Here is a 13,851-nt window from a genome sequence, read left to right on the forward strand (position 1 = left end):
CATGACGGGCAAGGGCCATCTTGTCCACTTAAAATTGACGATGGCCATACAAAGTACTTAGTCTCAGGCTATGACTTTCCTTTAACATTGTGAACGTATGAAACTTCTGAACTTCTTCCTGACACAGCAAATGATGGGTCAAGCATACAATATACAGGACACTACCCTCTGCAACACTGAATGCACCCAGAGGCACAGAGCGTTGCACTGAAAACTGTTTTCAGAGCTGTTTTTCTCATATCTATTTATCTGTGTCCATTCATGCAGCTTACCTTTACGTGTACACTCATCCCACTTATGTCTTCAGTGGTACACAAAAGTGCAGTATTGTTGTTCATTTTATGTCTCGGGTACAAATACTGTCTGGTGACATTTAAAAATTATCAGTACAAAATTGCTAAGCAAATGGGTGTGTTTGCTAATCAAGTACCTTTTAATTAGCAAACTGCTAATCAATTTGTGAAAACTAATTTATGCCTTAATGTGCCCACTTAGACAGTGGGGCTTGAAGACCGGCTGTCCATATAGCTTCTCACCATGCTGTGTTAGAGTGTTGGGGGTGACTATAGGGCCCACTTCAATGGCCTCACAACTGAGGCAAATAAATGTTTACTACTTCTAGATCTTGGGTGTCTGGGGGGGAAGAGGGGCTTAGACGTTTGCCTGCCACATCCCAAAACTTGGTTCCCTAACAATAGGTATACCTAGACCGGTCATATGACTATTGATATTCATAGGGACTATTTTGCTATTCCACAGGGATATCTTTCCAAATCATCCCACTGTGACTTTCACCCATGGTTAGGAAAGCTCTGCTGAACGACACATTTAAGAGGCTCACAATGTCGTCACTGATAAAAGTAATCTCATGGTACCTCAAACGGCGTAAGAAGCCTGGAAAATAGTTAAAGGCTCTAGACATCCTAAAATGGGGACGAGGAGACCTCTCCCTCCCATAAGAGACACGCAACCCCTTTAGAAGCTGACAAACTGTAAAAAGATTGGGTCAGGGTAGAATGTCAAAGCTGCGATATGTCCCAGTCGATTTATTTTATGAAGGGTCTGAAGACAAGGAGTGTAACAGCCAAGGAAGATAGATAATTCCAAGATAAAAGGTTGAGAAAGTAGATATCACCGTATTCAATCTATACCTGCCTAACTCCAATTCCACATCTACCCAGCTAGAGATAGAGACAATTCTAACAGATTTCCAGGGTGACAATGTAGTGGTTGGTGGTGACTTTAGTATGACCCATTGTCCCTCATCTAGATAAGTGAATGGACCAAAGTCAGCCTAATAAAACTCAAACGACACTGCACAAAATGTTGTAGACACATAGTCCTACCTCTATATGTAGAATCCCGAGCCCTATCTCCCATGAATGTATTCTTTACTCACTGTATCATAGTATATTTTCAAGAATTGATTTCCCCCTAGCATATTGGAAATCTACAATCTCACTTCGCTTAGCAAACATCAATATCCGATCTCCGACCCCATTCAAATCAGTTGCTCCCTTGACATGACCAGAACAGATGTTCCCTTTAGACAAAGACACCATGACCCCCCAACTACTGAGTGACACCTCCTTTGTAGTCCACATAAGGGAGGAATTAGATGCCTTCCTGGAGGTCTACATTCAGAGCGGCCCAGTGCTCCTGTTTGTGTTTGTGTGGGAATTCTTCTATGCATATCTAAGGGAACTATTTGTCAAAGAAAATTCTGGTGGTACGTGTCTTTAAACAAGAAATATCTGCCTTGGAGTCTGAACCAACAATCATTCAGAAAGTAGCTCTGAGCTCAGGAATGATCCAAGTGCTAAAACTGAGAATTTACAGAAGGAAATATGCCCTGAATAGTCGGTATACTAGAAAATCATATTCTGCACTGATAGGGGGGGGAGCAATGTACTGGGAAGGACAAGGCTGGCAATCTCCTACCCCACTTGCTGAGATAAATGGCAAGTAGATCAGTTATTATTTGAAATGTTTAAGTGGAGCTCTAGTCAACGCAAGAACTCAGTGATGCCTTTTTCAGATTCAATTTCAAATAAAATTAAAAAAACGGCTCACATGTTCCCTGTATAATCCAGTTATAGACACAGATTTTCAGGATAACCCTCTAATCCCCAAAATAAGTTGAACTAGCATACTCCTCTTGGATAAGCTCCCTTCATTGTGAGAAGTGTAGAAATCAATTTCTTCTATTGCAACACTGAAAAGCTTCAGGCTTTGTTGACCTAATGGCTGATGAGAGATGGTCCCACTCCATCATTGGATCCACAACCTGGGCATCCAAGACCAAGCTTGTCCAGCTCCATGTAAATGTGAAGCCATAATTCGGCTTCTATACCTTTGAAGAGATACCCAAGTGTGCCAATTTCATTGATTTTAAAATCTGTTTAAAACATACCAAGATTTCTGATGGAATTACTGGCAGAGATAACCCTCTGAGATCAATCACGAAGACCAGACTACCTTGATGAATTCACACGAAGACACCAACAACATAAGAAAAGTGCTGGACATTGTTCACAATACTTAACTCATCAACAACATCATCTCCTGCTAAGTATTGACACAGAAAAATCCATCTACAATGTGTTATGGTAATACCCCCTGGAAGTTGTTAGAATCAAGGGCTTTGGTGATGTTATCTGCTTTCCTCGAAGCCTTCTACAATGGAACTTTAGTGAGAACGCAACACAAATGTCCTGAGAATATCAAAGAAAACATAAAGAGGTGGACCCGCCTAGGTTTCAGAACCTATGCAAAGTTCAATGTTATAAAAATGGCCATTCTTCCCAGCATGCTCTTACACAACCAATGCTTGCCATGCCCACACGCAGCTTATAATAACTTGGAAAAATCTGTTTTGAATTTGTGTGTGCATCTGTCCAGAAAGCCAAAAGTCTAAATAAATACGATAAGGAATCCCATTTAATGATCCTTGTTGAAACCAATGACTGTTCCTTTTGTCCTGTTGATTAGTCTGGCATCTTGTTTTCTGAGATGGAATTCTTTGTTACCTCCTCTCTGTTTAGTTTTTATTAGTTTCAGCCCACAGAATTTTGTTTTACCACTTGGTTGTAAGCACGCCAGAGCATGCCCGAAAAGGGAGCAGAGCTAACATAAGAGGTCTTCGTCCACCCCAATGGAGTACCTGCATTTTGAGTTTGGGCTTATCTCATTGAGAGGAATGGCGTTGTTAAGACGAGGCAAGTTGTGTATCAAATCCATAGTCTCTCCGAAGTGCCCCATTACTGGCAAAGATGGGAGCACAATTTAGTACTGAGAAAGTTGTAAGAGGAAAAAACTATGAACAGCTAAACATTGACATGTACAAGCAGATAAACTGGATACCTGATTTTACTCTGGGTAAAAGCTATGTAGTGTTGAAAGAAGCCTTAAGAAGAAGGCTAGAAAAGTGGGATTGGTGTAACAATTATTTACACCTGTCTAAACTAAAGACCTTTCCACATGTCTCCACCGTAGTACATCATTATAAAATAATTCTGCTATATTTGCTCCAGTGTTCTGATCGTGCAGTTCGAAGACTGATTTTGCAATTAAGAACTAATCAGCTATCGTTAAGGGCAATGCAAGGAGCACAGCTGCAAATCAGTGTTGAACACAGATTTTGTCGAATATGCAAGTGGGTTGATAAGCCAGAAACAGTGAGACACGTTTTCACAGAATGTGGCAAAATTAGTAGTTTTTAATGTGTGTTGTAGGAAAGTTGGTACATCATTATCATTCAAACAAATCATTTGAATTTTGGAGTTTCTGTTTATATACTGATTCTTGTTGTACGCACATCACACTTTATCGCCTTCTGGAAATGTATAGAAATTATCAATTTTGAAAAGTTTTTAAATTAACTAAACACAATAAATAAATAATAAGCATACTTGTCCCAGTGAGAAGGTCGATAATCATAAGAGCAAGAATCACCATTGGGTTAATGGAACTCGTCCAAGTGAGAAGGCTAATAACCAAGAGGGGGGGAACCAATACTGGGGTTACCATCATTACCTTAGTGAGAAAGTGAGTTACCAAGAGAGAGAGGGTCAACCAGAGGAATAGACTTTTATCTACGTCTAAGAAAGACAAAGAGAATAAAAAACCAAGACAAGGAACTTTGATCAAAGGGATTTTTCAACATCGGGAAGGTGAAACCTGAGGACTGGGAAAATCCCCTTTATGAACGGAACAAATTGTGCAAAAGATAGCTAAGAACTATCTGAGGATTTGTTATTAAAAAGGAACTGAGCTGAGAAAGCTGATCTAGCAGAAGCGATTAATTCCCCTGGACTTCAGTTAGACTCACAATAAGCAAGGCTGGGAAATCCGCCCGAGGAGAAAAGAGTTGTTCTCCTGGACTGTTGTTTTGTGTTAGTGGTAGGGTCAGCATAGTTTAGTTTTGGACTGAGGACAGACTTTTCTTTTGGACTTCACAAACTGGTAACAAGCACCTTAGCTAGTTGCGTTAAGTAGGGAAACCCACTGATTAGGGAACGTTAGGCATTTTCCTATTACTTGAATAAAAGCAGCTTGAAAATGGCAACTTCTAGTCTGTCTTCTCCTTCTGACCCTCCACATTATATATTGACAGTCAGAAATCAAAAACCCTCCTCTTATTTTAGGGGGCACTTTAACCTAAACATAGGTAACAGACCCCCTGAATATCCCTTGGATGACATGGAGGATGTCGTGTTTGGAATTCCCCTTCCGTGTATGATTGCTCCTCGCACTTGTTCTTATGGTCTAACACTTTACAGCTGTTTAAATGAGTGGGATTTGAGGACAATTAATGGCCATATGAGAACGATGTCCCTGGGAAATTCACATTTAAGAGTACGTCCGGGAAATCAACTATAGATTACATATGCATATCGTTAAGGTTTTGAAAATCTCTCAAGGAGTACATTGTAGGAACTTACCTAGTCACTGACAGCTGTGCTGTATTTTTAACATTGGGGTGGATCAGAAATCCGACGGTAGGAACTGTGACCCCGCTGGCTAACATGGTACCCTCCAGGAACAAAAGAAGGGAACAAAAGAAGAATCGGATGGGATTCCAACCAGTTAAACTCTGGCTAAGAATTTGGGCTACTGAGAAAGCAGTGCTGACCAGAGAAATCATCTGATCATTGTAGGGCAGCAAACAAAATATTTGAAGAAACCATGGTTAGCATTTGTAAGAAAATCTCTTTACACAATAAACTGTAATCCTCTCTTTGCCAACATACCCATCAGCACTGGCTGATAAGAGTCTTGCTACACTCAAATTAAGCTTAAGCTCAAATTAGAAAAAGCAATTTGTAAGAAATTACATACTTCTTGCAGAGTCAGCTTCCGGGCTGCCTTGTTTGGCCAAGGCTGAACAAAAAGATCATTACTCGTGCAAGGGTCAATATGGTACGTTTAAATAGGACCACTGCGAAATGGACGTAGATTAGTTAATTCATTTTATCTTCTTTTGTCCCGTTTATACAAATGCTAGTCATCACATCATTAGATATATCTGTTTTGATGACTAATGATTTACTATTTTATAAGACATTCTGTGTTAAGATTAGATTTAACATATGTTTTAATATCGAGGTACAATGAGGTTATTTTATTATTTTATGTACACACGCCTATTGTTTTTATAACTGATGAAATTGTTAGTATTCATGCTGTTTATGAGATGATTGTATGCTCTGTAAGTTTGTTGGAATTGTTATATTCCAAATGAACTTGGTTTGACTGACATTACTATATGCACTAATCATCCTAGAAGGATCAGCAGCATCTGTCTACTATTTAACCAGTAGTTTTTCTCTGTTTTATTTTACACTTTTTCCTTAGTTTGTTGTAGTTCTTGTCTGTATTTAAAAAATTGTGCTGCTGTATTTCCTCATCCTCCACACAGTTGCTTCTTCTAGTAATCATTTCTTCATACAGTTTATTTCAAATGAATCACCTATGGTGAGCACCTTCTGTATGTAATATAGAGTTGGTAGCTGCTTCCCATGTACAGAGCTTGGTCTTTATTTTGTTTTTTTTCCACATACATTTAAATGCCAAAAAATGTATTTGCAATCTATCCAAATGGAGGGTCAATTTGACATTGAAGTCGTTCAAGTTCCATACACAATCTTCCATTTTTGTAGGTGAGCTTTTCCAAATGATATTTATTTGGTGTCTGTATATGATTGCGTCTTTCATGTTGTATTGCATAAGAGTTTATTATGCTTCTCATTATGCCAATAATTTACGTACACTGAGGTAAACTTTGCCCCTTAGCCGCAACTTGTTTATTGCTGATTGAATTGAAAGTGTTTATTTTCAAGTGTAGATTTTAATAAGCATTTCATCGTGGTTGGTATACCTTTCTGTTATTTGTTTAGTCGCTCTTATTGCAATATGATGTTTGTATGTTCCCAAAGTTACCATAGCAATTTTAGCAAGTATATATTGTTACACTCAATTTTTGTTTTATTGTCTAATTTTTCTATAATGGCAGTCATATTCCCGATGTAAGTAAGTGGGTTTTCTAATGTGGGTGCCAAAACTGATTTCACATATTCTGAAATTGTCTTAGTTAAAAATCTGATTTTATGGATTATGAGGTACTGGGATGAAAGAGTACCTTTTTGTATATTTTTGGTACTAATATATATTGTACTGGCAGCGTTGGATGAGTAACTGTAAGGTACATCCCTATTGTCTTCTGATGAGATCATCAGTATTAAGTATAGCATGTACACTCTGTGTGGGAGTTTCCAGTTATAGTGAAGGATGTCTGGTCCTTCAGTTGCCGCTCTTTTTCTTTGATAGTCTTCTTTTCTTGAGTCACATTACATGATGAGCACATTTCCACCATTGCCTAGAGGTTTGATTATTATTGAGTGGCATTTATACAAATTTTTTCGAAGCTTGTTATATTTTGTTTATTTTCCTCTTCTGGTGTGAGTGTGGATTCTGTTAAGAAGTGCACCAATACCTAATGACAATTGGATGTTAATTGAATTTACCTCCCCAGCTGTAGCATCCCTGCTCTGCACATGCGCAGACCTTTTGAACAGTATGGGCTTTCGACTTCAAGCTTGCAATAGAGGGGTTGAATGTAGGCAAATGCACCCTAACTCGTCTATGCATGGAAATAGTCAGCAGAATTACCATCACATTGGCCAAGAGAGAGGGGGGATTTGATTATAACCAAGCCGATCCATAAGTTTGTCTTAGGGGTAGAAGTGACGATCAAGTTATTAATTGTAACTGACCTCAGCATGATTCCGACTCCCTCAATTGGGTGAGCTTGAACACTTTAGATAATTTCTAGCACACCCTTTGGGGCTAAACCATATTAAATTGAGTGATATTCATATGTTACAAGAGACTTTAGCTATTGAGGCCTTTATCATTGATGGCTATAATATTCTGTATTCCTGTGCAACCAGAGGTGATGGGGGGGGAGGGGGAGTCACCCACAGGGTGGGGTGGCCATTGGTGCACAGGTCAAATATTCCTTACAGCCGTTTAGCACTAAATCTACATCACCATTTGTAATGGCCGCAGCCCTACATGAACGCACTATTAAGATCTTAAATCTGTAACCCACCTTTTGGAACTGAGTCTGCTGGGATAATCTGAAATATCGATCAAATTCTTGCAAAATTGTATACCTTTTCTCCTAATGGTAAAACAATAATCGCAGGGGATTTTAATGCTCCCAAACTACTTAAATCATTACCATCTCCTGATGATGAAATTGTGAACTAATGTGCCAAGGGAAATAACTACTTAACATCCATTACCAATTCTGATTGTTTTAAGCTGTTTGAAGTATATGATCTTACTTGTTTAAATATAAAATCTATTGATAAAACGGCGCCTATGTGAACTTGGACCTAAGGCACTAGCTTCTCGTGGATCGATTACATATTTGTGGATAGGGTTACTTGGGAACAATGTAGCTACCTTTTGGTAGCAATCAATCTTCTTACTGACCACACTATTTTACTGTGGTCTTCAAGGGTGGTATCCCCCAGACACTCTAAATATGAATTCCCTAGTGACTGCTAGCATGCAAGGAAACCACATTGTGTGGGGTGGGAAACGTTTGTTTCAAGTATGTGATTTTGTTTGTCGTAACTTCACCTCTCTGCTAGAATGGTTGTCTAGGCAAAATCTTATGTCTATGTTTTAAAAACCTGTTGAAGTTGGATCATTGAGTGATTGTCTCCTCGTCCAGCCACACTAGTAACTTTGACATTGTTATTCACCATGCAAAGAAAATCCATTGTAAGCAATGTGCTGCCATTAAGAGAGTTTATACACCTACTGTGATTGCTCAGATCTCCACCAATTATTGGTTGCAAGACTATACATTCTCTATAATTGGCACTGATTGGAAGTTCCTTTTTAGTCTTTTAAGGAGAAATGACAATGGAACATTCTGGGCTATGGCCAGAAGTTTAACTAGGCACAAATCAATTTGAACTTAATCCAATCGACGCGCGGACAACTGCTATTAAGAATCTTTTACAAATCTAATATAGGCAGGAAATCATTGTCCTTTGTCCCCACGGTTGATTTCCATTCTGGTTTCGATAGGGAGGATATTGACATGATTATAAAATCACTTAATAATTCTTGAGCACCTTGGCCGGATATGCTGGTGAACATTGTGTTTAAGGATAACTCTCCTTTCTGGTCTTTTGTATTCAAAACATTATTTGCCAAAATCCTTGAATTGGGATGGATTCCCATGAGTTGGAGAAAATCCATACTTATACCTGTTTTCAAGAAGGGTGATCGTGCTAACCCTTATGGCTATAGGTTATGAGCTATATTGGAAATTAGTTTGAAGATTTTTTTTCCAACATCCTGTTAAAAAAGCTATCCAACTGGGCTAGGTCAAGCAATTTACTATTGCCATTCCAAACGGGGTTCCGTAAGGGATATAGCACTTTGCACAATTTAAGTGCACTTCACACTATTACTTCCCACTGTCGTGCAAATTGCAGGCCCGTTATAAGCTCCAAGTTCCCTTAACGGGACCCGCAGAGAACTGTTGTTCAGACCAGCTGTTCCTGCTGTGACCCGCTAAGGGACCTTGGAATAGGGCGGTAAGGGTTTACCGGCACCGGAATCATTACCGGTGACCGTTAACCCTTACCGCCCAACACATAATGACCCCCATTGTCGGACGTGGCTTACTATTCCAAGATCTGAACATGCTGTTTTGGATATGTGGATAAGGTCCACTGATTTGCGAAGCCTGCATTACAGAGCAGCTTATTGGTACGGCGTGGGTGCTTTGCTGTTCTGTTCTCTACCCACATTGACAAGGATGCTCTAATAACAAAATCCTCAATGCTCCAAGGGGTCATTACGAGTTTGGAGGCAGCCATGGCGCTATTAGCGCCATGGCTGCCTCCAAACCTGGGTACGGGACCGGTCTGGGTGAATGGGGATTTACCGTGACATTCTGACCTATGCGGACCCGGTAAGTCCCCATTCAGTTAACCATTCCCCATTCCCATTTGAGCCCCAATAAGGCTCAATGGGAATGGGGAAGGTGCTAATAACGGGCCCGCAAATAGCAGGCCCGGTATTAGCTCCAAGATGCCTTAACGGGACCAGCAGAGAACGGCTGGTCAAACCAGCCCTGACTGCTGGGACCCGCTAAGGGACCTCGGAATAGGGTGGTAAGGGTTTACCGGCACCGGAATCATTACCGGGGACCGTTAACCCTTACCGGCCAACTCGTAATGACCCCCATATAGATTCCAATAATAGCAACACAGCACATGTGTAAAACACATCGCAACATTCATCCACTGACTTCACAATATAAACAATTCCTTTTGCTTCTACACATGGTTGGCACTACAACGTAGCTTCCATCATAATACTCGCCTTCTGCATCATGGAGCAGCTGATTGGCAACAGGCCCCCCCTCTAATATTATTCTCCAGGCAGGGAAGTAAAGCGCTCACCAACCGAATCTAAAAATGGGAGCCTCAGTAATGCTGGATATGAGAGTATCTGATCATGAAGTACTATACAATTTAGACTATGCCTCTCCTACATAGCCTTTAGAATACTTTGCACAGGCAAAAAAGCAACAACGAAGCAGAACACAAACATTGCATGGGTATTGGTGTAAGCCGTGAAATTAGATTGAATAGGGGGGTGGGGAGGGGGTGGGTGAGGTGTACACCAATGGAGCATTTATAATTATGACTTTGTATGCACTCATGAGGCAATTTGAAAGTAATCCTTCTTTTTCTGCATTACAGGGGCCCTAGTGGACGCATTTGGTGACTACAAGTACATGTTCTATAAATGCGGAGCTGTTATGATGATTGCTGGACTGTTTCTTTTCATCATGAATTACTATAACTACCGCATGCTTGAAAATGAAGAACGAGCTCTAAAAGATGACAACGTATCAATGAAGGATGCCGCAAAGGTGCAGGCGGTGGACAATGGAAAGCCCACGTTTATCCATCAATTGCAAAACTCTAACGAAGTGACATGCATGGTTGCGGAAACAGAAAGTTTAAATAAGGAAGAGAATGGTACATGTAATTGTGATTGATGCCTATGTAGATACAAGGAAACGCATTTTAAATATATTTTTTTGCAACTAATTACAATAGACATTTCAGTGAGTTAAATGCTAACCTAGTGATGCATAGCAAACAATATGACTCTTCTAAACGAAAACATTCTTGTGAAACAATGTAATATGCTGTAAATATATATTCATGCTCCAGTAGTGTTCTGAATTAGCAAATAGTTACATTTGAGCCTCTTTGTTTGCACATGACCAACTTTACAAAATAGCACACATTATGGTAGCAATTGTGAATTATGAAGCAGTTATTCTAATTATCACAAGATTTCCACTTGAACAACTGTGAAACTGTAGGTATAGTGTTGATTTATAAACGCATGAAGACACACTAGTACTGTACTGTTTCATGGTGACAAGAGCACAAGACAGGCTTCCCTCGTTTCAAGTGAGTTTCAACCCAACCCCTCGTTTCTTGCATGTAAATAAAAGCAAATCACTGTTTTTAACAACTTGCAGGTATCTGTACTTTGAAGCAGTCACAGGATACACTATTTCTTGTAGTTGTACTGCATACATAATTCATATGTTGAATACAATTATAAAAACTATTAGAAAAGCGTACAGCTAAATGTATCTAATGTAATGGGGTGGGATACAATGATATGGGGGAGAAACCACGTATATTTTGCTCTATACATTGTTTAGGAAGAGTGGTTGATTTGATGTATCTAACATTTGTACAGCGCCTATACACAAGTGTTTCCACGTGCCACAAGACAAGATTGGGTGGGGGGTCATGGGAAATAAAGTTGAGCAACAAAAAACGGTTATATTGACCTTTCCGTGCAAGTGCATGAACAAGGAGGTAAGTGCAGGGGGGAGGGAGAAGTGCTGGAGTGGGGTGCCCCAAAGGTGGGGGCGGGCAAGTGCTGGGCGGGCCAAGGCAGCAAGTGCCCTGGGGAAGACGGGGGATGGGAGGAGTGTAGTGGACAGAGAGGACCAGGTTGGGCTAGTCGGGGGGGAAAGGGTGACCGAGGGCAAGTGCTGGTAAGGGAGTCTTGGGCTGGTAGAGGGTGGTCTGGACCCTGTATGACTCTGAAGGGACCAGGCCCCAGTTGCAGAGAGAGAGTTAGCATGGGAGGGGGAGAAAAGGAAAGTCTTGAGAAGTTTCCGGAACTTAAGACGATCCGGCTCAAGTCTGAGGGGAGGTGGGAGGCCGTTGCAGAGGGAGGAGCCAGCCAAGGAGAGGAACTACCTTCCACTCTCTGCTTGGAAAAACGTTTGAACTGCAGAGAGTTGGAGCCAGTTGGGGGAGTGCAGTTGCTGTATGTATCTTGTCAACTGATATATTTTGGAACAAAAATGTATCCGAATATTGTGCGTTCATAAAACTGTTCCTTGGGGAAACAGTTTAGTTTCATTCTCTGGCATGGATGTCATTCATTGACTATTGACATATGGCTCTTGCCAATTGGTGTCCTTTTAGCCCAATTAAGGCACTTTATGGCCAGATGTGTCACACTGACATCTTTATACCTCCAAAATCAGAAAACCTTTCCAACCTAAATTGTATTACCCCACATTCCTCTGCCTCCCTGCTATTCTCATTTGCAACAACTTTAAATTCTTCTTTAAACCCCTCTGCCCCTCTCTATAAATGGTAGGTGCTTACTGTGAGAAACCAAAAGGTGTTTCGCCTGCTAATCCATGGGCACTTCTCATCCAGGTTGTCAGTACACAGCTATCGCTTTTGGATCCAGTTCCTGGGGGTGTACCAGTGCAGGAGGATCACCTAGGTGAAGGGTCTTCAGGGAGTGGGTGTGAGGCAGCCGATTCTGAGACATGGTATTCCCCCCTTTTTTGTTCATCCAACCCCTCCTATTGTGTAGGATCCGATGACCCCCCCCCCTCCTGCACAAACACTATGCTGAGGAAGAGGGTGGCTGAGAGTAACAAGACTAACTCTTATACATTGTACTGGACATGTCCCGCTAATCAGGGGCAGGCACTTGACTTCAAGTGCATACACCTGATTCCAATTATCTCTTCTCACATGGATTTAAGGCAGAACCTAGAAAAGCTCATAGAAAGGTGGAAAACGAGTATGAGCAGAAGTTCTGGGACGAAGGCAAACCTACTAGAGCAGAGCGACAGACCAATGGAAGAGACCAGCGGGCTGAAACCCCCAAGAGTTCCCTACAGGAGGTTGTTGCTTCCACAAGGCTGTAAAAGACCTGTGGAGAAGGCCAGATCCCAATATTGAATACTGGATTGCGTTTCAAGGATGACAGCGACCCTCCCGGGTGAACGGCAGAGTTGGGGAGGCGAGGCCAAGACTGTGGTACTAGCCTTGACTCGTGAATTAGAAATCAAAAAAGCAAGGGAAAACCGCACACAGCTGGTGAGTTGGCAAGCAACCTGAGAGACCGGTGTGTGCTAAGAAAGATTTGAAGTTTTCAACACTATATCACAAGGGAAGGCTGCATGCGTGTGTATGAGACGCGAGGAAAGGCAGACCTGCAAATTAACTTTAAAGCAAGAAAAGCTGTCATGTCAGCGATATCGAGTAACGAAGCGGTCAGGTGAAAAAAGCAGTAGCCTGCTCTAATGTCTCTGTGCAAGGTGTATTGTTTGAGGTGATAAAAAGTCAATGAACTGTAAACGCTTAAGAAGCGACACCCAAAAAGTGGTCTGAGCCCAATAGAGGGAGACCTGAAGTGTAAAAGGGTTGGGGAATGGAGCCCCAGCAAGTGTTGTGGAACTGTGCAAGGTCTGAGCTGCGCAGCGGGGGGCCAACGTTGAACATTTGTTTTCTTTGAAGTGGTCTGAGCCCGACAGAGGGGGACCAGTGTGAAATTTTTGTCTCGTTAATTGGGAAGACTGGAACAAAAGCCTTTAACGTGGAAGACCAGGTGGGCCTCGATCCATGTTCCAAACTGTTAGTGTTAAAGCCCAGGCCAGAGTGCATCATCCTGCCTATAGAGACTGCCTTATTCTGTGCTGTCTAAACGTGGGGGGGGAGCTGATTCAGCCACATTTATTATTTGTCAAACACTGATTTTCTTTTTATATACATACCTCCTTTTCACATCTTTGCATACAAGAGATAGGGCAGGCATTAGGTTTTGTTAGCATAGGCCATTTTGATTTGACAGACACGACTAAGACTGTTTCCTTTATTATTTGATGGTCGAGACGACTCCCATCTTAGTTCTAGGGCAAAGTAGGAGTTTTTCCAAACCCTTTGAAGTTTATAAAGGTTTCACAAATTG

At 41.2% G+C, this 13,851-nt stretch overlaps 1 protein-coding gene across 1 annotated transcript in view; it reads left to right on the forward strand.

Moving 5' to 3' along the window:
* Positions 1-11,088, forward strand: part of LOC138566466 (monocarboxylate transporter 2-like) — a 136,153-nt gene extending 125,065 nt beyond the window's left edge. The window contains exon 5 of the mRNA XM_069643787.1: positions 10,299-11,088. Within this exon, the coding sequence (XP_069499888.1) occupies positions 10,299-10,600 (302 nt within the window). The 3' untranslated portion in view covers positions 10,601-11,088. The remainder of the gene's footprint in view (positions 1-10,298) is intronic.
* Positions 11,089-13,851: the final 2,763 nt, after the last annotated feature.

Source organism: Ambystoma mexicanum, chromosome 2p (genome assembly GCF_040938575.1).
Source record: "Ambystoma mexicanum isolate Mex_15411 chromosome 2p, UKY_AmexF1_1, whole genome shotgun sequence".
NCBI classification, from domain to species: domain Eukaryota; kingdom Metazoa; phylum Chordata; class Amphibia; order Caudata; family Ambystomatidae; genus Ambystoma; species Ambystoma mexicanum.